Here is a 22,185-nt window from a genome sequence, read left to right as displayed (position 1 = left end):
AAGGCTATTCAGCAATAGAAAGGAATGAATATTGATTCATGCCTTATCATGTATGAACCTCAAAAACATGCTAAGTGAAAGAAGCTAGACACAAGATACCAAATAGTGACTCCATTTATATGAAATCTCTAGAAAGGCAAACTTACATAGAGGCAGAAAGCAGATCAGTGGTTCTCTGGGTCTAGGAGTGGTGGCAAGAATTAACTGCAAACATCTATGAAGGAACTTTCTGGATAATAGAAATGTTATAAAACTGGATTTGTAGAGATGGTTGCTCAATTGTATACTTACAATTGGTTGGATTTATGATATGTAAATTATAGCTCATTAAAGCTGTTTTAAAAAAGAAAAGAAATCATCGTCATTACAGAAAATACTAATAAGCAAAAAAAGAGCCTTATAGATAGATCCCTCCCTGTCATCCACCCAATCGGGGAGTATATCATTCTAGATTCCTTTCAGGACATGTATGACTTCATTTTTCTTCAAAAATAGTCATATAACATTCACTTGACTATTCCCAGATGGAGAAAGAGCCTCCCAGACAGAAAGAATAGAATGAAGAAAAACACAATAAAGGGCAAGGCGCATAGTCAAGTATCACTAAATCTGAGATGAAAATTTGGGGGGAAAGTAAATTGATCCTGGGTTGAGAAGACAGATCAATTCCCTTGGTATTTCAGTAACATAATTCTGATTAAGGGAGTAAAATTTGATGCAATTTTTGCCTTCATTTGTTTCTTTTAAATTAGTTGGTATTTTTCATAAACTAATTATCCTAGTTATTTTTTTAATTCATGAATATGTGTAACTCTATAACAAGTAAGAAGGTTTTGTTGTGTTTTTTTTTTTTTCCCTTTCCATAAAGGCCTACAGCAGTGAATTCTTTGATTTCAAAATACGGATTTCAGGAGCAACTTCTTTACTGTGAGTTTGGTTTAAATTATATGTCACTTATTTAGCTTCTGAATAGACTATTAATGTAAAAGTTACTCTTTTTTTACCTCTTTTAATCTTAAAACTTATGTGACTAAAATATTTTTGGTTGAAAAGTTTCTATCAATTTTCATGTATTCATCTGTTATACGCACCAAATGTTTAGTGATGACTACCCCAAGAGGAGTGAAATGAAAAAAAAAAATTATGTATGGGTATATATAAAATACTGTTATACATAGACATAGAGAGATTTGAAATTGTGGGATTAAGAATAACTTTCCCTTTGTTTCTAACAGATTTTTACTATGTTTTCTAATGTGAAAGTAAATACTGTTTGTCTAGAAAATTTTCAGAGTTTATAGCAATAAAAATATTTTCTTAGCATTGAAACAGCATAGTAATACCTCCAAAATAGTCTTGGTTCATTGCCTATTTTGAGTGTGATTTGTGAAGCTCTTAATGAGGTTTTGAGGGGTTTTTATAAACTCGGATGGAATAATTTTTGAAAGCAATGGCCTGGGCCAGCCCAGTGTCACAGCAGTTAAGTTCACATGTTCCGCTTCTCGGTGGCCTGGGGTTCATCGGTTCGGATCCCGGGTGCGGACACGGATCCTGGGTGCAGACGTGGACTGCTTGGAAAGCCATGCTGTGGCAGGCGTCCCCCATATAAAGTGGAGGAGGATGGGCACGGATGTTAGCTCAGGGCCGGTCTTTCTCAGCAAAAAGAGGAGGATTGGCAGTAGTTAGCTCAGGGCTAATCTTCCTCAAAAAAATGTAATGTCTTAATCTTTCAACTCAGATATCTGTGCAAATATAAGAATTAAAATGAAGAATGGAATAGAAATTCAAGCACAGACTCAAAAATTAATTTTCATTCGCTATGCTTTTCAGAATATAGAATTAAATTTAAATTTTTTGTTTAAGACAAATTTAAAATATGACTATTTTGGAATCTACATAATTGGGCTTGGTGGGATTTCATTATAATGTAAAGTTCTTCAAGTAATAATTGATAATTTGATAACTTTGGTCTGAATTTAGCATGGATTTGTGTTGGACAGTCACACAAAGTTTAAAATTATGTGTTGCAGTCTAATGAGAAATCTAGACTTTTCTGATGTATTCTAATTTACTCAGCATTGAAATTCTTATGTAAACTAATTTTTATTTCTGTTAAAAGCTAATTTTCATAAACCTTTCTTTGTGCCAGGAATCTTTTTTTTTTTGAGGAAGGTTATCCCTGAGAACATCTGCCACCAATCCTCTTCTTTTTGCTGAGGAAGACTGGCCCTGAGCTAACATCTGTGTCCATCTTCCTCTACTTTATATGTGGCATGCCTGCCACAGTGTGGTTTTGATAAGCAGTGGGTAGGTCGGCGCCCAGGATCAGAACTGGCAAACCCTGGGCCTCCAAAGCAGAGCACGCAAGCTTAACTGCTGGCCACGAGGCCAGCCTCGTGTGCCAGGAATCTTTTGAGTGTACTTGCTGATTCACTTAGAAATAACTCCTTCCTATCTACTTTATCTTTTTTTAGGGGATTTTGATATTTAAAACAACAAAATGTTTAGTTAGATGTTAATGGTTTAAATGAAAAGCATAAATCTGGTGTTAATGGCAGCACTATCCAGTTCTCAGACTGACATCAATCTTTTGATGGTGGTGATGTTTAGTTGATGTTTATCCAGTGCTTATTATAGGCCAGCTACTGTTCCAAGCACTTTATATGAATACAGCAATCTTATGAGATAGCTATTATTATCACATTTCATGGATGAGAAAATTGAGGCTTAAGAACCAATTGTCAGCCAATAGTTGGTAGAGTTGCGTTTTGGACTTAGGCTGTCTGCATCCAGATCCGTCCTCTTAACCATGGCATTATGTTTCTCTTACAGGTAGTGTTAAAATGTATTGCTTCAATTTAAACAGTGGAAATGCAATAACGTAAAAATTTCCATGGCTTATTTCACACTGTTGATTCTGATATGGTCCAGGTGTCTTGATTTTTCTAAATATGAGAAAATTGAAATTGGTAACACTAGTGGTTGTGCATTATCTATTCTCAAAGTGTTTAGTCATCCAATTTTAAACAAATCATGGGATAGATAATGGCATGTTGTTTCTTTTCCAGAATTACTCAAACTGAAAAATTCAATGTTAATATTAACTAATTTGAGCACCTTTAGCTAGTTACCAGAATTTCCTGAATTTATGACCTGAGTATTCTAAATGTCAGGAAAGTTTTTTCTAAAGTATGATGTCTTTATTTATGCAATTTAAACTTTAACTTGTTTTTGTAAAGGATAAGTATAACTAAATTATGACATAGTAAAGTATATTAACTTTCTGAGATTTATACCTGGTCTGATTTGTTTCTATTTGTTTGCTTTTGTTTTAAGCTGTGCTTGAGGAACTTGTTAATAGTGGACGATTACGAGGCACTGTGGTTGGTGGGAGACAAGATAAGGCGGTTTTTGTTCCTGACATTTACTCCAGAACACAGAGTGCTTGGGTGGATTCCTTTTTCAGGCAGAATGGCTATCTAGGTAACTATTTTTTTTCTTCGAAGCTGAAGCTTCTTGCTGACACTAAACACATTTTTGGAAAGTATTGTATTAGCTTCAGGAGTACACACATACTTTAGCGTTGGCCAGCAGACTATAATGATCCTCTTTGAATGTAAAAGTAGTCACGCCACAGGTTTTCGTGGGTCTTGGAACTGAGTTTAATAGTTATTGAACAATTGTAATGTATAAAAAGCAAAAGCTGGGATTGATTGTTACCAACCTTCCAGTGATAACGATACTATTACAACTTCAAGTATTTTTTAATTCATAAAAAGTAATTATATTTTTTATGTCTTACATTTTATGAAGTTGCCCAGTTTTTCAGTTACATAATCTTAGAAGTATTTTGTTGGCTCTCAGTTTTACAATGTTCACTTTTATTAGTTATTCAATACTTCAGAAACATTGAAGTTATTCTATATTCTGTTTCTGAGGTTCTGTCATTTGGATAAAGTAGATTGATTGAATTTAGTCATTAAAACAATTAGCAAATATGTATAAATATGTAGCTGACTTAATTTGATCAATTTCACAAACTAAGTTAAGCCCTGTAAGAGATCAGTTTCTTTCTCAGTAATAAAACTGTAAGTCTAGTGTTCAAAGAGTTTAAATGTACGCTAGAATACTGGGCTTGGCTTATGTTTTCTTGACTTTCTGTAGTGTACTTTTCAGTTTCTTCAACCGTGGACTGGGATTAGAATTTTCTTCTAATAAATTTTCTTAAATTATGTTTATTTGGGGATACAGAGAGGATGGTAGATATCTCCAGTAACTTTAATGGCTTTAAGTTTGTCTCAGTTTTTTACTTTTGTTTTGTATGCTAAATCTTTTGAGAGTGTAAATTAGACTGGAGAACTACTTTTTCCTAAGTTGTCTGATGAAACATTTGAAAAATAAGTTCCATTCCTTTAGTTAACCATAATTAGCAAAATAAGTTCCAGTTATTGTTTCTTTGCTTAAATCATTACATTCTCCTTTTCCCCCATTTCTGCTTTTATTGCTCCATAGTTCTCATGTTTCCCTTGACCCCGCAATTGGAGAGGAGGTGACACAGCTGGGATTGAGGACGTACTTGAACCAATTTTTCTACAAATATGTTTCATAATAAAACTTTAGGAAGGTGACATAAGCAATAGGCTGTGGCACATTTCTCTGCTTTATTCTTTAAAAAATAGTAGAATACAGTGTATTCACAAAGAACAGATTTTAGTAGAACTTTTTCTAAGATTTCTAAAAAGTATGAATGACAATTCTATTCCAACTTTATGGTGTATTTCTAGAATTTGATGCTTTATCCAGACTTGGAATCCCAGATGCTGTGAGCTACATCAAGAAAAGATATAAGACTACACAACTCTTGTTTTTGAAGGCAGCGTGTGTTGGTCAAGGACTTGTGGATCAGGTGGAAGCGTCGGTAGAGGAAGCCATCAGCTCTGGAACATGGGTTGATATTGCGGTATGTTTTATCTTTTTCTTCATAATTTTTTCTTAAACCAATGACAACTGATATATCACTAGTATATGGCCATTTTAAGAATTATGATACATAAAGAACAGTCTTGGCTTTGTAGCCAAATTCTAGCGCCATTGTTATAACAAAAATAATCTTATTTTGTGCTTAAAGACTTTTTAGCTTTGAAGTAGTGACCTTTTATATATGGATAGTCAACATCCAGAATTTTGTAAATCTCGAAACAGACGAGCAAACAATATAGCACTCATATTAATCTTGCCATACAGAAATTCATGAGACTTCTCACAGTCTTATCCAAGCATTTACAACCTTACTGGCATCAGGCATTATGTAGCATTTGTTTATCCCTTATCCCTTAATCTCTGCTAATGTGTTAACACAAGCTGCTTTAGCACTGATAGTGTTCCACTTCAGTGTTCAGTATTGACCTGCCTTTATTATGCCAAAAAGATTAGTGTAGGTGAAGAGACAGAAACAAGAGGCCAATCCATTATTTATTTGTCAGGGCCCAGACTCTCTTTTTAAAAAGCAGAAAATTCCTTGTTTTGTATATATGAGTTCCCAGAGATTCCAGATATAAGTGTTTGTTTATTCATTCAACAAATTTTATTAAGTACCTTCTGTGTACCAAACACCGTTTTACTTGCTGGGAATGTGGTGTCCAGACAGGTTTCCTGCTCTCAGGAGGTGTAGTTTCATTGTGGGGGAGATAGTTGATGAAAATGATAATTTCAGATAGTAGAAAAGAGCTAAGAAGAGAAATATATTTTTGTGGTAAAGTTATCAGGACTTCATGGTGGATTGTTTGTGGGTTTATGAGAAAAACTGAGTGTGACTTGTAGGTTGGGCGTGATCGACTGAGTGGAAAGTGGTACCGTTAACTGAGATGGGGGAATGATGGGAAAGAGTAGATGGGAGCGGGGAGTCTGGGGGCAGGTGGCTGCAAATCAGTGTTGTTTGGGGCTTGTTAAATTTGAGATGCCTATTAGGCATATGAGTGAAAAGGTTAAGGAGGCAGTAGGATGTGTGATTCCAGTGTCAGGGCGATGATGAAAGCACAAGCATAATTTGGAAGGTTATCAGCATATAGATAGTTCCAAAAGCCATTAGACTTAATGAGATTACCTAGGGAGGGCATATATATAACAAATGGTTTATCTGTATTATATCGCATTTATACTTTGTTTTCCTTTTGTTTGTAATTCTAGCCTCTGCTACCCAGTTCTTTCTCAGTTGAAGATGCTGCAATGTTGCTTCAACAGGTGATGAGAGCATTCAGCAAACAGGCTTCAGCTGTAGTCTTTAGCGACACCGTGGTAGTCAGTGAAAAATTTATAAATGACTGTTCAGATCTCTTCAGTGAACTGATGCACCAAAAAGCTGAAAAGGTATGCCAGATTTCCTTCACCTACTCATCTTAACAGTAGTTTCACATTAGAGTCATCTAATGTGTTTTGAAAAATGAAGAAAGCAGTTTGCCCAAAATGAACACTGGTTTTCATACATCATTTTCCTTTAACACGTCATTCCTTTTTTTGTTTCTTCTCCTGGATTTGTTTTTCTCCTTCTTCATTCCCATCAGGACATATAAATTAGAACTTAGAGAGCTGATTTTATAAAATAAAATCATGTAAATGAAATTATACACTTAACAATTAAGTCATCTGAGGATATTGTCCAACATTAAAATCTACAAAAACGGTCTGTGTGGATTATTTGTATAAATACAGTGTATTTATCACTGAGTACACAGTCTGTTTACTAAGTCTAGCAGAACCTCATTAATTTAACCTATTTGGGCTGCACAAATAGGATAACTTAACTGAGGAAAGAAATTATTTGTTACTATCAAAATTGATTAGTTCCTCAGAGCAAGTGCTGTCAAAGTGTTTAGAAGTAGAGGTCATGCCAAGTCTGCTTTAATGGCTGTACAGTTCATGCTTCTATTTAGCACCATCTACTTATAAAGCCTGCTCACAAATAGGTAGAACAAGCCTATCTATCTTAGACTATAAATAAATTCATGAGGGCTTATTAAATATGTAAATAATTTGTATTTATCTGTATTCCTTTTAAGCTCTTTAATAGTCTAAAAAATGAAGTCATTTTCTCCATTGGGCCTGCTAAGCAGCAGAGAGGAGTAAAAGGTACACAGGATTGCTAGCAGTAAACCTCTCAATTTGTTTACTTTGTTTCACTTTGAACAAACAGACCTCCACTTTCCTCATCTTCAAACAAAGGATCATTGTGCCTACTCTTAAAAGGATAAATGTGAATAAAGGAGGGATGTATATAAAATATCTGGTACATGTTAGCTACCAGTTACTAAATGGCTACATTATTTTTGTTTGCAACTTTTACTGAAGTACAAACTTAAAATGGTCATCAATTTTTTCTTTCCTTGTGCTCCTCCCTCCAACTACAAAAATAAATTCATAAAAAAAGTGATTCTGTTGTTTGATCTGTCAACATTCTAAACATTTTGCTTTGGAAAACCGAAATGGAAATATCATTTTAATATACTCATTGTCACTACAGTTTTAGAAAGCTTTCCCCTGATGAAGGACAGTTTCTGAACTTGGCAATAGTTCATCGTTCCTAACATAAATTTTTAAAACACAGATATCAAAAATGAGTCCAGAGGAAAAACAAAGTTTATATGACCAAGTGTGCACCTCATATATGGTCATTTTGGTGGGATGGCGGTTGGAGATTTTGTTATCTTTCCAGTTATCTCAGGTATCCACGTGGCACTGGACTTGGGAGTCTCATAAAGAAAGGGAGCAAGAGTCACCTGTTAAGCAGTAGAAAACCCAGCTGGTAACAGCTGAAGAGGAGTGCATCTGATGCTGTGTGATCACGTGTTCAGGGACAGCTAGGGTTTCTTATTAGCTGGCAATAGATACAAAAAGCTGAGAACAGCAAGGGAAGAGACTGATTTTTGGCGAGGAGAAGCAGTCTCAGAGTGGCAACTGTGAGACAAAGCTCTATAGTTCTTAGCAATCAAACCAAACAAGAAGAATTAGGATGTAAGGGAGTATATAAACAACTTTTCTTTTATGCTTTTTGAAATATATATTTTTCCTACCAAAAAAAGCATGTTTTATTTCAGGAAATGAAAAATAATCCTGTGCATGTAATCACTGAAGAAGATCTGAAACAAGTTTCCATTCTAGAAAGCATTAATACAAGTAAAAAGGATAAAAAAGATGAACGAAGGAGGAAAGCAACAGGTAATAAATTATTATTGAAGAAGATTCAAAGATGAGTTTTTTGTTTGTTGCAGTAAACTTTGCATTTATTAGACTCTTTGAAAGGCTTTTTGTTTTCTTGATTAACCTTTAACTGCTAATAGTACCAAATTTTTTGCTAATGAATTAAATTTTGATTACAAAAATGGAAATATTGGTGATTACTTACTCTTTGTTTTATTTTGTGAGAACTAAATTCATTTCATGATCTGGCCCATCTCCTGTTGCCCTTCCCCCTCCCTCCATTGTCCAGACCAGTAGCCATTTTTTGATTCTCAAACTTGGCAAATTCACATTCACCTCAAGGCCTTTGCACTAGCTGTTCCCTCTACCTGGAATATTCTCTCTCGAACTTCAAGTAACTCATTTCTTCTTGTTATTCAGAGCTCATCTTTAAATGTCAGTTCCTTAGAGCGGCCTCCCTAACCACCCAGAATAGTGGACATAGTTACTCTCCATCATGTTATCTTCCCAGTTCTTTTGTATAGCTTTTATCACTGTGATGCATTTGTTTGAAAATGTTATACATCTCATTTATTGTTGTTTCCCTAGTACTTAGAGCACTCCTTGCTGTATTTTAGGTGCTTGATAAATATTTACTGAACGAATAAATTTCCCAAGGAGATACTACTTTTTGTAATTTCTTTTATTTTGGAATCACTGGAAATTATCTTAGGTAGCACTGGTATGCTAGTAACTTGCATTTGGAAAGTAACATGTATTTTCCATACTTTTTATGGTAGGAACAATATTGTTAGTGCAATATGACAGTTAAAGAAATTAGATACTCAATATATTTCATTATTAAATACAACTATGTTGAACATATGTTATAAAAATTTATATTTGCTGTGGAATTCACTCCTGTCTCTTTGAGATCATTTCATTCCTCTTCAAAAACTTTTTTCTACGAAATCTTTCAATAATACTTTAAAATTTCTTTCTATTCTTCTGAGAAGATTACCACAAACTACTCCAATAAATCATACTAGTATTCACAGCCATGCATATTTTATCATATTATTTGGAGATATAATTATACATTCACATTAAGCAATTGGTTGCACTTATGTCAGTATAACTAGTCTGTTTTATTTCTTTCTAAAACTTCAGGGACGTCTGGTGTTTTGTTCTCAGTGATAGTGCTGTTAATAGTTTAATTAGAGAACATGGAATAATGTCAAACAGGAAAGTTTCTCCATAAGAAACTTATTACCAAGTGTAAAAAGCCTATGTGCTTTAGACTTGTGCTTTTGAAAATTGTATTTTTCTATCATAAAAGCAAGGGAAAATAAATTTATAGAACTTTTAATTATGATATGATATCTAAGGGAATTCTACTTAGAATTTAGAAAAAGATCTTTACACAAATCTTATTTCACTAAAAAAAGTCTTCTGTGAAGAAATATAGTTTCAGTATTTTTCAGTATTTAAATCTTGTTGTTAAGTTTTAGTATTGTTTCCTTGTATAGATATTTTAATTGTAAATATCCAATAGCAGAGAAATACTTCAGTAACTCTTTTACTGTTATTTACAGTGTTTGAGTTTGTTTTGTGATTTGTGTATTTTTTAGTTTTCATTTAGCCAGTAGGTGATTGAGAATAATATTTTTCTACTTAACCAATTTAATATTCATGATCAACATTTCTTGAGCACCTGTTATTGCTTTAACCCCAAGGATACAAACTTTACTGAAATGTGCTCCCTGCAGGATATCTCCTGTAAACGTGGGTAATAATCTATCAACTGAGAAGACAAAATCAAGTATAATTAAATTTGTGAAGTATTGTAATTAGGATTATTAATGAGGCGGTAACAGAGATGAGCAAATGAGGACACATTTCTTTTGGGGAAGGCAGAAGAGGAGGTTAAAGGAATGGGTATGGCCAAGAAAAAGTCAGACAAAACTACAGAAAAGAGGTGACATTAGAGAAGCAGGAAGAGACTACATTTAGAGCAGACAGGCGATCTAAGGCAGTTGCTCAAATTCAAGAGATTTCATATTTTATTACTTATTGATTGAATTTACTAAGCTTTTATTTTAATAAACTCCAAGTTTAAAAGCAGCTAACAGTTTTTTTAATTATTTGGCTTTTTTATGCTGAAAAGTTAAATATGACAATTTGGTGTCATCATTTTCTAAAAATGGTGATTTAGTTAGGCAATACTAACTAATGTCATTTTCCACCAGAGGGCAGTGGAAGTGTGAGAGGAGGTGGCGGTGGCAATGCCAGAGAGTACAAAATTAAAAAAACCAAGAAGAAAGGAAGAAAAGATGATGAAAGTGATGACGAATCATCTCATACTGGTGTGTAGCTTTATTTTACTCTTCCTTTGTATGTGCATGAGTTTTTTAACATCTGTTCTTAAGATACATATAATTAAGTGTGTGTGCTTATATGGGAAATCCTTGCTTTGCATGGTTTCAGTGGGCACAAATTTCACTTACCACAGTTTGGTTAAATATCAGTGCCCCAACAAGATGGTTCAAATTTCAGATACCAAAATACATTCACTGTGAATAATTGCATGAAGTAGAAACTTCGATACTAGCTCCTCAGTCCACAACTCAGCACATAAACAACAGATGTGCATCATGATCTGTGAGAATCACATCGCTTCTTTCAAAGTTTGTCAGTGATTGATCACTATGCGTCTCGTATTCGTTTCATGAACAGACAACAAAGCATGTAGTTGTGTTGCCTCCTTTCTCACAGTGATAAATCCACGTGACATTTTACAAACATGGATAACCAAAAGAGGGAATTGGCCAACAAAGATGAAAATGCAGTGAAGAAATGAAAGCTATAACACTGGCAATAAAATGTGAATCAAGAAGAAATGGAGTTATAGAAGAAATAGCTGACCGTGGGAATGTTAACGTTAGCGCTGTTCAAGAGACTCTGGCTGGCTCCGCAGCCAGAGGAACTTGGTAAAGGCACACTTACTGACATAAATGAGGAAAGTGATTGTAACAGAAAGGATGAAAATGTCTTAGAGGATGTGAAGTTGGCAAAAAACTTCACATTAAAGGAATTCTCAGATGTTTCACGACTTTGAAAGGGCAAAGGACAAAATGTTGGAAGCTGATCCAGAGTTAAAAAAAGAGTATTACAGCTTGCCAAGGCATAGAAAAGATGCTTGCTTTGTATTGTAAGTTACAGGATGAGATGTGAAACACTGTTCAAACTATTCTTTGTTTTTTACAAAGAAATAAAACACTTTCACTCTCAGTGTTTCTGATGAGCTAAATTATCGTGTACTAAATTGTAAATTTGTTTTATTTTTCATTTCTCTATACATTTATAACCAGCGTAAGAGCTTTTAATGTTTTCACAAACATTTTTTAAAGGTCACAGAAGAATCGTAAGTTTTCCCATTATTTTTAAGAACACTTTGCACAGTTTCAGCTTGCATGATTATTTTTATGGTCTCCCACTGCTGTGCAAAACAAATTACAATATTTTATGAAAAGTGGATTTCTGCAAATTTAAGTAGGAAATGTTAATTGTATACATGTTTAATTTTTATGGTAACACCTAATTGGTTGGTTCCCTCTTTCTAAGGGGGAGAATTTGGTATATGCATCTTTCTTTTCCTAAGCTTGTTAGTGTTTGTTATGATTAAGCTAGCAAGAGGCATCTTACTTTGTTTTTCTAAATGAAATTGACTTTTTATGTTTCTGTTTAAAAAAAATTAACTTAGAGGCTGGCCCGGTGGCTCAGCAGTTTACTTTGCACGTTCCGCTTCGGCAGCCCGGGGTTCACCAGTTCAGATCCCGGGTGTGGACATGGCACTGCTTGGCAAGCCATGCTGTGGTAGGCCTCCCACACATAAAGTAGAGGAAGATGGGCACGGATGTTAGCTCAGGGCCAGTCTTCCTCAGCAAAAAGAGGAGGATTGGCAGCAGATGTTAGCTCAGGGCTAATCTTCCTCAAAAAGAAAAATCAACTTAAAACTATAATACCTCCTTCCTTCTTTTCCCCAGCAAAAAGAAAAAAAGAACTTGAAATGATGAGAATTTGAGGTTTTTATTTTACCTCTTCCACAGATTTCATTATGTATGGACTAGAGCTGGGAGATGTGGATATCAAGTGACATGGCTTCAGCTGTCACTTGACAGCTGAAGTGCTGTCTTGTGCTACTACTACTACAAACTGTCTGCTACTACTACTGTCTACTAGTTGTATGTGTAGTAGACATACCACATATAGACATAATGTGCTACTACTTGTAATAGCACAGTTGCTTAAGATCCATCTTTAAAGTATTCTAAGATAGGCAAAAATAGTTACTGTTCTTGACGTGCCTAAAAGAGTATAATTACAGGGAAAGTGTCTTCATAGAAATAGCTCTACCCTTATTTTAAACAGTATTAAGACTATCCTGTGTGAGTTTTAATTTTTCATTGATTAATGGATTTCTCTATTCCCCAGATGTACTAGGGGTGGGAGTGAAGGGGCATTTAAGAAAATAGTTCTCTAATATCTGCAGCCTTAAGTAATTGTTAAATGAGGCATGTGATACTCTTTTTGTGCATAGATTATGGAGAGGGACTATAAAAGTAGTAAAACCATTCTACCTAAGAAAAGGTAATTTCAGTGCTTTTGAGAAAGGGTTGAGTTGTAATCTCTGAAATGGGGGATGTAATTAGGTTTTCAGCTAAAATGTAGGATCAACTTAGTGTGAAAGATTACTAGAAGGAAATACAATTTAATAACTTGTGAAATGCATGTAGGCAGCAGACAAATCAGAAACTATTTGGTGTAAAAGATCAGGGATGGATAGCAGATCTCAAAAAGAAAGGGTACTACTTGTCTATTCTGAAGCTGTGATCTCAACTACTTAGATCTTCCTGCATAGTGAAAATTGATTTTTGAGCTAGTTTATATTTATTTCTAAGGTTTGACTTTTGGAGTCAATATAATTTAGCTGGAAATAATCACTTTTATACTTTTACAGTTAATACTGGAAATTTTGTTAGCTTTCTTTGTCTGCAACCTGTACTTTTCCAAGTAAGTGACTAGACGTGACATTTCTAGAATTAACAATTATTTTCATTATAGTAGCTGCATACAAATTTTCCTTGGTGTGGAATTATTGTGAGGGCAAAAATAAATTATAGGTATAAAATTGAGGGTTTTTTCATCTATGCTTTCCAAAAAGACAATTTTTAGATTAATTCTACTGGAGTTATGGTTCACATGATTATAAGGACTTTTCTTGAAGATCTTACGTAAACTATAAGGATGATTTAATTTTTAGTAAATATTCATTTTTATAAAGAAGGAAATTTTGCTCAGTATCCATTGTTCAACAAAGAGAAATTATTCTTTCCTAAAAGATTTTTTTTCCATCTACTTGATTGTTTTGATTTCAACTATTTGCATCAATCCAAGTTAGATCAGGGGAAAATCGTCTTTATTATTTTCTGATTGACTTGTGGAAAATAGTCATTTTTAAATGAAGTTAGAAAATTATTACTGAAAAGAAGTGTTACTATATATATCCTACTTTTAAAATTGTTTTCATTAGTTATTGTTATTTGACATTGGCAATTTTGATGACATAAAAATACAAGAGTCTTTATGGTAGACAGTGAATGAATTACCATTTATTAAATATGTTAATGAACCTTATTTGCTTTTAGGTTGCTTATTTGTTTTGGTTGTTGTTTTTTCCCATTGCTCATTTCTATTATAGTAAAGAAGAAGCCAGAGATCACTTTTATGTTCCAAGATGAAATTGAAGACTTTTTAAGAAAACACACACAAGATGCCCCTGAGGAATTTATTTCTGAACTTGCCGAGTACTTAGTAAGGCAAGTATAAAAACATGTTTTTTCTATTTATGGTAGAAATTCAGCGAGTTATTAAATAAAATTTTAAGCAAGATCATAGAAAACATACATTATAGGTGTTTTCTTTTCAAAGCTTAGAATTTAATCTAGCCACCAAATGCCAGATTTTGTTTGCCTACAGAAGCAGTTCAACTCAACAAACCTTTAAGTGCATGGGGCAAGGCAGTATGGGAAGTAAAAGGTGACAGCATGGAGGCATCCTCGTTCACTGCTCTCACCGTCCTAGGTGGGAGAAAAACAGCAGCACTAATCACTGGCTGGTCTCTCCCATAGCATGAAAAGTGGTGTCTAGAAGGAAGGAAAGATCCTTTTCTGTCTGGATTTGACAGAGTAAACAGTGCACTTTTAGGGAGAAGATAAAGTAACAAACTGCCTTCAAAGAGAATAAATTTAGACAGCACTACCTTGTAAATGAGCCAGGCTAAATTTATTTTTATACAGAAATAAAAGAAATTATGTATAAGTTGACCATTACTAAGTAACGTGGTCTTCCCTCAAGTTAGTCCTAATGTGTAAGCTTCCATAAATGCAATCTGGGGGCCTAGTGCATCTAACTTTTTGAATTCAGAAATACAGCTTTTGTAGTGAGATTTTTTTTTTTTTAACTTATGTGGATATTTTTTGTGCATGAATACATTGCATAATCATGTTTTTCAAATCTAAGAAGATGAAGTAGTTACTGCTAAGCATTTGCTGTTACTTTTTAAAATAATCTGAGTTGTTGAGCATAAAAGGGTTTTTTAAAATATATTATCTGTTATAGTACTTTAGAAATTGAGAATTTAAGTTATTCCTTATGATGGAGAACAGATGTATAGTCTTCTACTCTCCAAAATAAAAGCTGCTTTGAATTAAATTTGACTTGAAGTTTTTGTTATTGTTGATCTTGTTGTCTTTAGTGCAGTAACTTTGACTACAAAATTGAAAAAACTAATCCATTTAAATTATAATTCTTGGGATTGAAAGACAAATTCTTATGAACTATTCTCCAAATTAATCTTATTTGTTTAAAAAAACAGAGATGTTTTCTTAAACCTTATTTCTGTAGAAGCAAAATTTCTTATCTATGTAAATCCAGTATGTTTTAATAAACTAAATATATGTGTCTTGCCACAGACCTCTTAATAAAACTTATCTCGAGGTGGTACGTTCAGTATTCATGTCTTCAACTTCTGCCTCTGGAACTGGAAGAAAGCGCACAATCAAGGACTTGCAAGAAGAGGTTTCAAACCTTTACAATAATATTCGATTGTTTGAAAAAGGGATGAAGTTCTTTACAGGTATACTTAATCCTGTTTTTTCATAGATTCTCATAATTGTTTTTGGGCATTCATTTTAATAAACCACCTTTATTTTCCAGATGATACGCAGGCTGCTCTCACCAAGCACTTACTGAAGACAGTGTGTACTGATATCACCAACCTCATTTTCAACTTCTTAGCTTCGGATTTAATGATGGCAGTAGACGATCCTGCAACCATTACAAGTGAAGTATGTTAGTGATTTTCTTGCCACTCTTAATGTGTTTGGTTTTGAAATCTGAGCATGTTTTATTTTCTTACATCTGAAATAGTCTAAAAGGAAAATAAAATACAAGAAAGAGGTTTAGAAAAAAAATCTATCAGATTTTTAGTTCAACTTTAGTACAAGTATATATGGTTGCTAGCAGGATTGGTAATATAACCAGTCTATTAAAAGTAGTAATGCTTAATTACTTTGGAATCAACGGTTTTATTTTTTCCTAGTTATTATTATGTCACATCCCTTTTTCCTGCTGAGTTGCAAGTCCCTTAGCATTCTGGCCAGATTCCATAACTTTGCAGTCATTTTCATTTAATGATACCATTTCATTTCAATATTTAGACTAATTCCAGGTTAGTTTTTAAAATTCTACTCTCAAACCAAATTCAAGGCACATCTCTTGCCTTCTGGCAATGTGGAGTTGTGGCTCCCAGCAGCCTAGAGGAAGAAGAAGGGTGTGGTCTGTCCCTAAGACAACTCCTCCTCCTCTTCTTCCTCATCCTTCTATATCCACTTAAAGTTGGAGATTTAGGAAAAAGGAAGGAAGCAAAAGCACCTGCCTGTGACTGACTGCATATCACTGGCTTTAACCTAGGTCAGACCAAATCAGTCGCGTGCTTCTGGCCTCTTGCGATTTGGCTGTTGCCACATAGGTGGCATAGGTTGCTTTGGGGGGATGTTTTTCAGCATTCTGTGATCCCTCTCATAGCAAGGACCTCCCCCTAAACCTCCAAACAGAAGTAGGTTTATTTCTCCCTCCTACCCCGGCAAGGGACTGTCCTCCGTCCCTCGTTCAGCTTGAGCAGTGAGTCCCCAACGGCCTGCACAGTCTCATGTATCCTGCCCCTGTGCCGGCCTCTGCTGGAGGAAATACGTCAGTCCTGGCCCATGCCCTTCAAGGGCCGCAGCAAGATTGGATGGCATAGGGCAGAGAGTCATTAGGTTGCCCCAGTCTCCCAAGACACACTGTAGCCTTCAGGGGCTACCAGCCAAGCCATTCCAGTAGGCCTCCTCCAGAAATTTTGCACTAGAAGGAGTCATCAGACTCTGGTCAGGAATGCCACCAAGTATCACAAGATACATCATGTGGAGAGGGGTGTGCTGAAAAGGTTCCACACACAATACATTATCACAAGCATGCATCCATGGAACAAGAACACTAGCTTATAGGCATCCTTGATCTTTATGAGTGGAGCCACCTGTCACCTGGCATTAGAGAGGGAAAAAACACTCTTCCCACCCCAACAGAAAAGAGAAGGAGTAGCCTCTTATCCCAAATTCTCTTTTTCCCATAAGATGAATGGTGCAGTCACTTGCTTTCTTGTGCACGCATGCTGTCTGTGTCTCTCCCTCTGTCATCTTCCTCTTATCCTGCTGGAGCAGATGAGGAGTAAGGCTGCATCTAGCCTCTGGCTGACTGGCTGTTGGCTAGCTCTCTAATTTGAGAATGTTTTTAGCATATTTTTATCCCTAGTTTGAGACCTAAAATTCAAGAACAAAGATAAATTCTATTCAGCATTCTATTATAGTAATAAATAAACTTTTTTGTTTTGTTTGATCTTATATAGACCACTTGTCAAAGACACAATCCCAAAAGAATGTTTTTCCTCCTACAGGTAAGAAAAAAAATATTAACTAAATTACCAGAAGAAAATAAAGTAGCTCTCTCTAAGCTCCACAGCGCTCTGAATGAGAAGGTAAGGAAGGTTTAATTCAATTTTGTTTAGATATTGAGGCTAGAATTTGTGATCTTTGAGTAGATTTTTATCAGAATAATTGTAAACTAAATATAAAACTAGTATTCTGCAGTCAGATTCATCCTCAGGAGCTGAAGGGGAGACCAGGCTGGGGCATTTCACCTGAACTCTTTAGTCCTAGGTCACCATTTCAAATTTAACGACAAAATGAGCTTTTTGAAAATTCTATTTAGGGTGTAAAATGGTAAAACAGTATTAAATGGCTGTATTTCTCTAGGCAGCCTGTTTATAAAAGTAAATCATGGTATTAAATACTTTTTCAGAGCATAGAAGACTTTCTTTCTTGTCTGGATTCTGCAGCAGAAGCTTGTGATATTATGGTGAAAAAGGGAGACAAAAAAAGGGAAAGGTAACATTGAATTAATCTGTATTATTAATAAATTCTTAGATATGTGGTAGTTCATATCTGAAGTTGGTATTTGACTGAATCTCACATAGAGAACTGGTATATCTAAGTGGCTTCAGACCTTCAAGTATGTTCAGTCTTCATATACTTAGGTGTCCCTTCCTGGCCCATCCTGATAAGGCAGCAGAGTTCTTTAATCTCACAGCTGATCAAGCCTGGGAACTTATTAGCTTTGAGACCTTCTTTACAGGAAATCTTGTTTAAATTGATGCACTTCTGTTTGATCCCCAACAACTCAAAATAAAAAGCCTACTGTGAGTATCTCTGCTATATGGCTTTTTCTGTCATTTTCTAGCATGTTAGTTTATCCATACCATTTAGGGTTATGTGTGTCTGTATTCCGTATTTAAAAGGTCCCTTAAAATGTTTATGGAACTAGATAATTAAACTAGAGAAGCTAAAAACGAATGCAGAAGGGAAAAACTGAAATTGGTGAGAACTTGTTAAAATATGATCATGTATTTGTGTGATTTTTTTTTTGTTTAGGCAGATACTGTTCCAGCATCGGCAAGCACTGGCTGAACAGCTAAAAGTCACAGAAGACCCTGCTCTCATTCTGCACCTCACATCAGTCCTGTTGTTTCAGTTCTCAACCCACAGCATGCTCCATGCACCTGGAAGATGTGTCCCACAGATCATTGCTTTTCTTAGTGGGAAAATTCCAGAGGTATTACATTTTCAGTGCACTTGAAACTTTTAAAGCTTTTAGATTCTGAATATTTTGAATGGATAGATATGAATCCTTGAGAACACTAAGACACAAAACATATTTACAGCATCTTTCTCCTTCCAAGAATGTGAACAATGAATTAGGAGACTGATTTTAAAAACTCAGCATAGGGGGCCAGCCCGGTGGCACAGCACTTAAGTTCGCACGTTCTGCTTCTCGGCGGCCCAGGGTTGGCTGGTTCGGATCCCGGGTGCAGACATGGCACTGCTTGGCAAAAGCCATGCTGTGGTAGGCGTCCCACGTATAAACTAGAGGAAGATGGGCATAGATGTTCGCTCAGGGCCAGTCTTCCTTAGCAAAAAGAGGAGGATTGGCAGTAGTCAGCTCGGGTCTAATCTTCCTCAAAAAATAAATAAATAAATAAAAATAAAAAATAAAAACTCAGCATAGCTTAAGAAGCTTTCAGGATCCTTCAAGATCCATGGTAAGAATATTCTGAATTTGGAAATTAGCCTTTTGGAAAAGATAGACTAATGTTCAGTCTTTCATTTCAGCTTATGCAGGTTTAGCCTGTCTTTCAAGGACCAGCTCAGAAAGTCTTATCCTGCACAAATTCTTCTGAGAAACTCCTCAGCTAAAAGTAATTTGGCTTCTTTCAACTTACATATCACTTTGACTGTCTCTTTGAACCTAGCTAAGTCAACCTAGCTTAGAACCTAGCTAAGTCAACTTAGATTAAAATGATCTGTCTTCATTTTTTATCTCCCCTAAACTGTAAACTCCTTGAGAGCAAGGACCTTGCTAGATTCAGCTTTCTACTTATACAGCCAGTGATTTGTAAAGATGAAGACCTTCAGTGTGTATTGGTCGAACAAATCCTACTTTGTGTATTCCACAGAAAATTAAATGTTAACTTTTCTTCTCCTTTCTGTTTTCACAGGATCAGCATACTCTTTTGGTAAAGTATCAAGGTTTGGTTGTAAAGCAGTTAGTAAGCCAAAATAAGAAGACTGGGCAGGGAGATGATCCCTTGAGTGATGAATTAGACAAAGAACAAGAAGATGTCACCAATACCACCCGTAAAGAGCTTCAAGAACTTTCTTCATCCATTAAAGACCTTGTTCTCAAGTCCAGAAAATCATCTGTGACAGAAGAGTAATGATCTTAATTTACTTATGTCATATGGTAAACTTTTTCCCCCAAAGTTAAAGGTGAATTGTTACAAAAAAATATTCACTTCACAATCCTCAATCCCTATTAACAGCCCCTCCCACCCACACAATTCAGTTAAAACAGTTGTGTTGTATTCAATGTAAATCTCATAAACTTGTGAATTTTTCTAAATTGGGTTCTCTGTGGAAGATTTTTTTTTCACATTATAATTCCAAAAATTATGCATTTCAGTTTATTTTCTGCAAATGCTAAATGAAGAATAAATTTTCTGATATCTTTCATCTCTAGGAAAGGACTCATTCATTGTTATTAGATTTCCAGTGACATTATTATATTTATACACATTAGGCAGAGTCTTAAAATGTGGTCATGTTTTTAAAAAAAGAAAAACCCTTGGTGTCAAAAATGAAAATTATATATTTTATTTTAAAATTAATAGAAAATGCTTGAAACCTGAGATACAGAAATTTTCACAATATTTTCTTTATTACTAAGCTTTTGCTCTTATTTCTGGCAGATAGAGGGTCTCCCATCTCCCCCACAGAAGTGAATTTTTATGTGGTTAGGCGCTTCAGAGATGCCTTAACAGGTGCAGAAGAACGTGAGAGGGGCTCATGCATTGCTGTGCTCTCTTCTAAAACAGGATGCTAACAGGAGTGAGAGAAAAAGTGAAATTTGCTGCTAATAGTTGTAAGTCACATTTGAACATTGGAATAACTAAAAATTTAATACTTATGTTTTTCTTTAACCCAGTTTGCAGTTCTTAATTTCATTTTTTATACCAGGAGTCACTCTGGCACCAATACTTTCTTGTAGGGGCATCTGTCTATAAATGCATTTAAATCATTGGAACCTTTTTTTTTTTTTCCCAAAAATGGAAACTTGTATAAAAAAGTATTCTTGTTTTCTAAAGATTATTAGTAGTTAAAAGTAACTAAAATAGTTCCTTGGAGTAATCATTTCAAACAGATGTTTTAAGCAACAATTTTATATATCAAAAAAGGAATTTAGTGATTTTGAATATAATAGTAAATTAAATCTCAAATATTAAAAAAATACTATTTTATGTAATTCCTTTTATGGCATTTAAAACTCTGTTTCAAAATGTTTGCCTAACAAACATCAGTCTACCTCTACTATATTTCTGGACAAAATATTAATACTGAAAGAAATTAATATAATTGCTGACTAAGCATTATTAAAGTTGGTAGGAACGTAACATAAATCTAAAAATGTTTTCCCATTGGTAATTTTCTATTAACGTATTTTCATATAGGCGAAGAAATTAAAATGACAAATCCTGTGTGACCCCACACTCCAATTAGTTATGTTTGTTTATTCAGCTTCAAAATATTGAATACCCAGCCTAATTTTTTTATTCAATCTTTGTTTTGAAACCATATTATTTATGATTCAGCAGATACCAAAGTAATCCACGTTTGTGTCAAACTAGATTATAGAATGAAGCAAATAAAATCATTCTGACTTTTTTAATTTGTGAAGATAAAAACAGAGGAGATGATGAAGCAAATAAAAAGAAAACCATTCTGTTTTATTTTGTTTGCATTAAATTTTTTTCATTTATCAAAATAGTTCTTATTTTTCCACAGTAAATAAGAACAGTTTTTATTATTTTTGTAAATAAAATTATATAGCTGATTTTTGTATGTAAAAATCTGATTTCGTTAATAAAATAATTGTTACATGTTTATCTACTCTGATAATGGGCAGATTTAAGATTTATTTTAACTTAAAATAAAGTTGCCTGTTGTTTCTATTAAATTTTATGGTACTTTGAGGCTTCCATTATTTTAATTACTACTACTAGGATTAATTGATGTATACATTATAGGTACTATACTTACATTTTGTAATTCTTGTTCTGAATAGTTTTAAAGGGTTTTATTATATTTTTCTTACACAAAAATAGTTCCGTAGTCCTCAGTGTCTTTCACTCCTTGAAAGGTTGCCATTCATGAACCATTTCACCTTGGTAAGTCATTTTCAATTAGCTAGATTTCAACAAATGTGCAGCTGTGCTCTCTGATGTGCTGCTTCCTGCTAGTGCAGATACAATAGGGATGGATACTTGAATAATGCGCTCAGGTATTTATATGTTCCATCTCCAGACCATGTGTTTTTGAAGAGTCAAGGGAAACCCACCTACTTCTGGCCATCAGAAAGATCAGGGAAGAGAACTATATCTTTCAAAATCACAGTGTATTTTCAGAAAAGACTTTAATGCCAAATTAGAACAATAAACGTAGAAGTTGCTTAACCTGAATGGAGAACCATCTTGAACTTTTTAGAGAACGTACTTTAGTCAGACCATACAGCACCAAGGATGAGGTCAAAGTGCAACAGTGATCTGACGTATAGTGTGGCCTGTAGATTGAGAGGAAACAGTTCATTGCTTCCTCAGAAAGGCCGCTCGACCAGGGCAAATGGGACTTTTTCTATCAAGAACTAACTTATATGACTTGGGTAGGGGGTGGGGATGTTGGAAGGTTTGCTTTCTTTGACTAATACCACCGAAGCCTTTACCCCAGCGTGTATGGCAAATGAGAT

At 34.7% G+C, this 22,185-nt stretch overlaps 1 protein-coding gene across 1 annotated transcript in view; it reads left to right on the top strand.

Annotated features, from left to right (window-relative positions):
* The window catches only part of UFL1 (UFM1 specific ligase 1), a 30,893-nt gene extending 11,105 nt beyond the window's left edge, over positions 1–19,788 (top strand). The window contains exons 7-19 of the mRNA XM_046676950.1: positions 869–927; positions 3,337–3,483; positions 4,785–4,960; positions 6,187–6,366; positions 8,091–8,211; positions 10,422–10,538; positions 13,934–14,051; positions 15,207–15,370; positions 15,451–15,581; positions 17,228–17,308; positions 17,632–17,717; positions 18,261–18,441; positions 19,385–19,788. Of these exons, the coding sequence (XP_046532906.1) occupies positions 869–927; positions 3,337–3,483; positions 4,785–4,960; positions 6,187–6,366; positions 8,091–8,211; positions 10,422–10,538; positions 13,934–14,051; positions 15,207–15,370; positions 15,451–15,581; positions 17,228–17,308; positions 17,632–17,717; positions 18,261–18,441; positions 19,385–19,603 (1,780 nt within the window). The 3' untranslated portion in view covers positions 19,604–19,788. The remainder of the gene's footprint in view (positions 1–868; positions 928–3,336; positions 3,484–4,784; positions 4,961–6,186; positions 6,367–8,090; positions 8,212–10,421; positions 10,539–13,933; positions 14,052–15,206; positions 15,371–15,450; positions 15,582–17,227; positions 17,309–17,631; positions 17,718–18,260; positions 18,442–19,384) is intronic.
* The last annotated feature ends 2,397 nt before the right edge of the window (positions 19,789–22,185 follow it).

Source organism: Equus quagga, chromosome 11, assembly GCF_021613505.1.
Source record: "Equus quagga isolate Etosha38 chromosome 11, UCLA_HA_Equagga_1.0, whole genome shotgun sequence".
Lineage (NCBI taxonomy): Eukaryota > Metazoa > Chordata > Mammalia > Perissodactyla > Equidae > Equus > Equus quagga.
The sequence above is the reverse complement of the archived record's forward strand: the minus strand, read 5'-3'. Positions and strand labels throughout refer to the sequence as shown.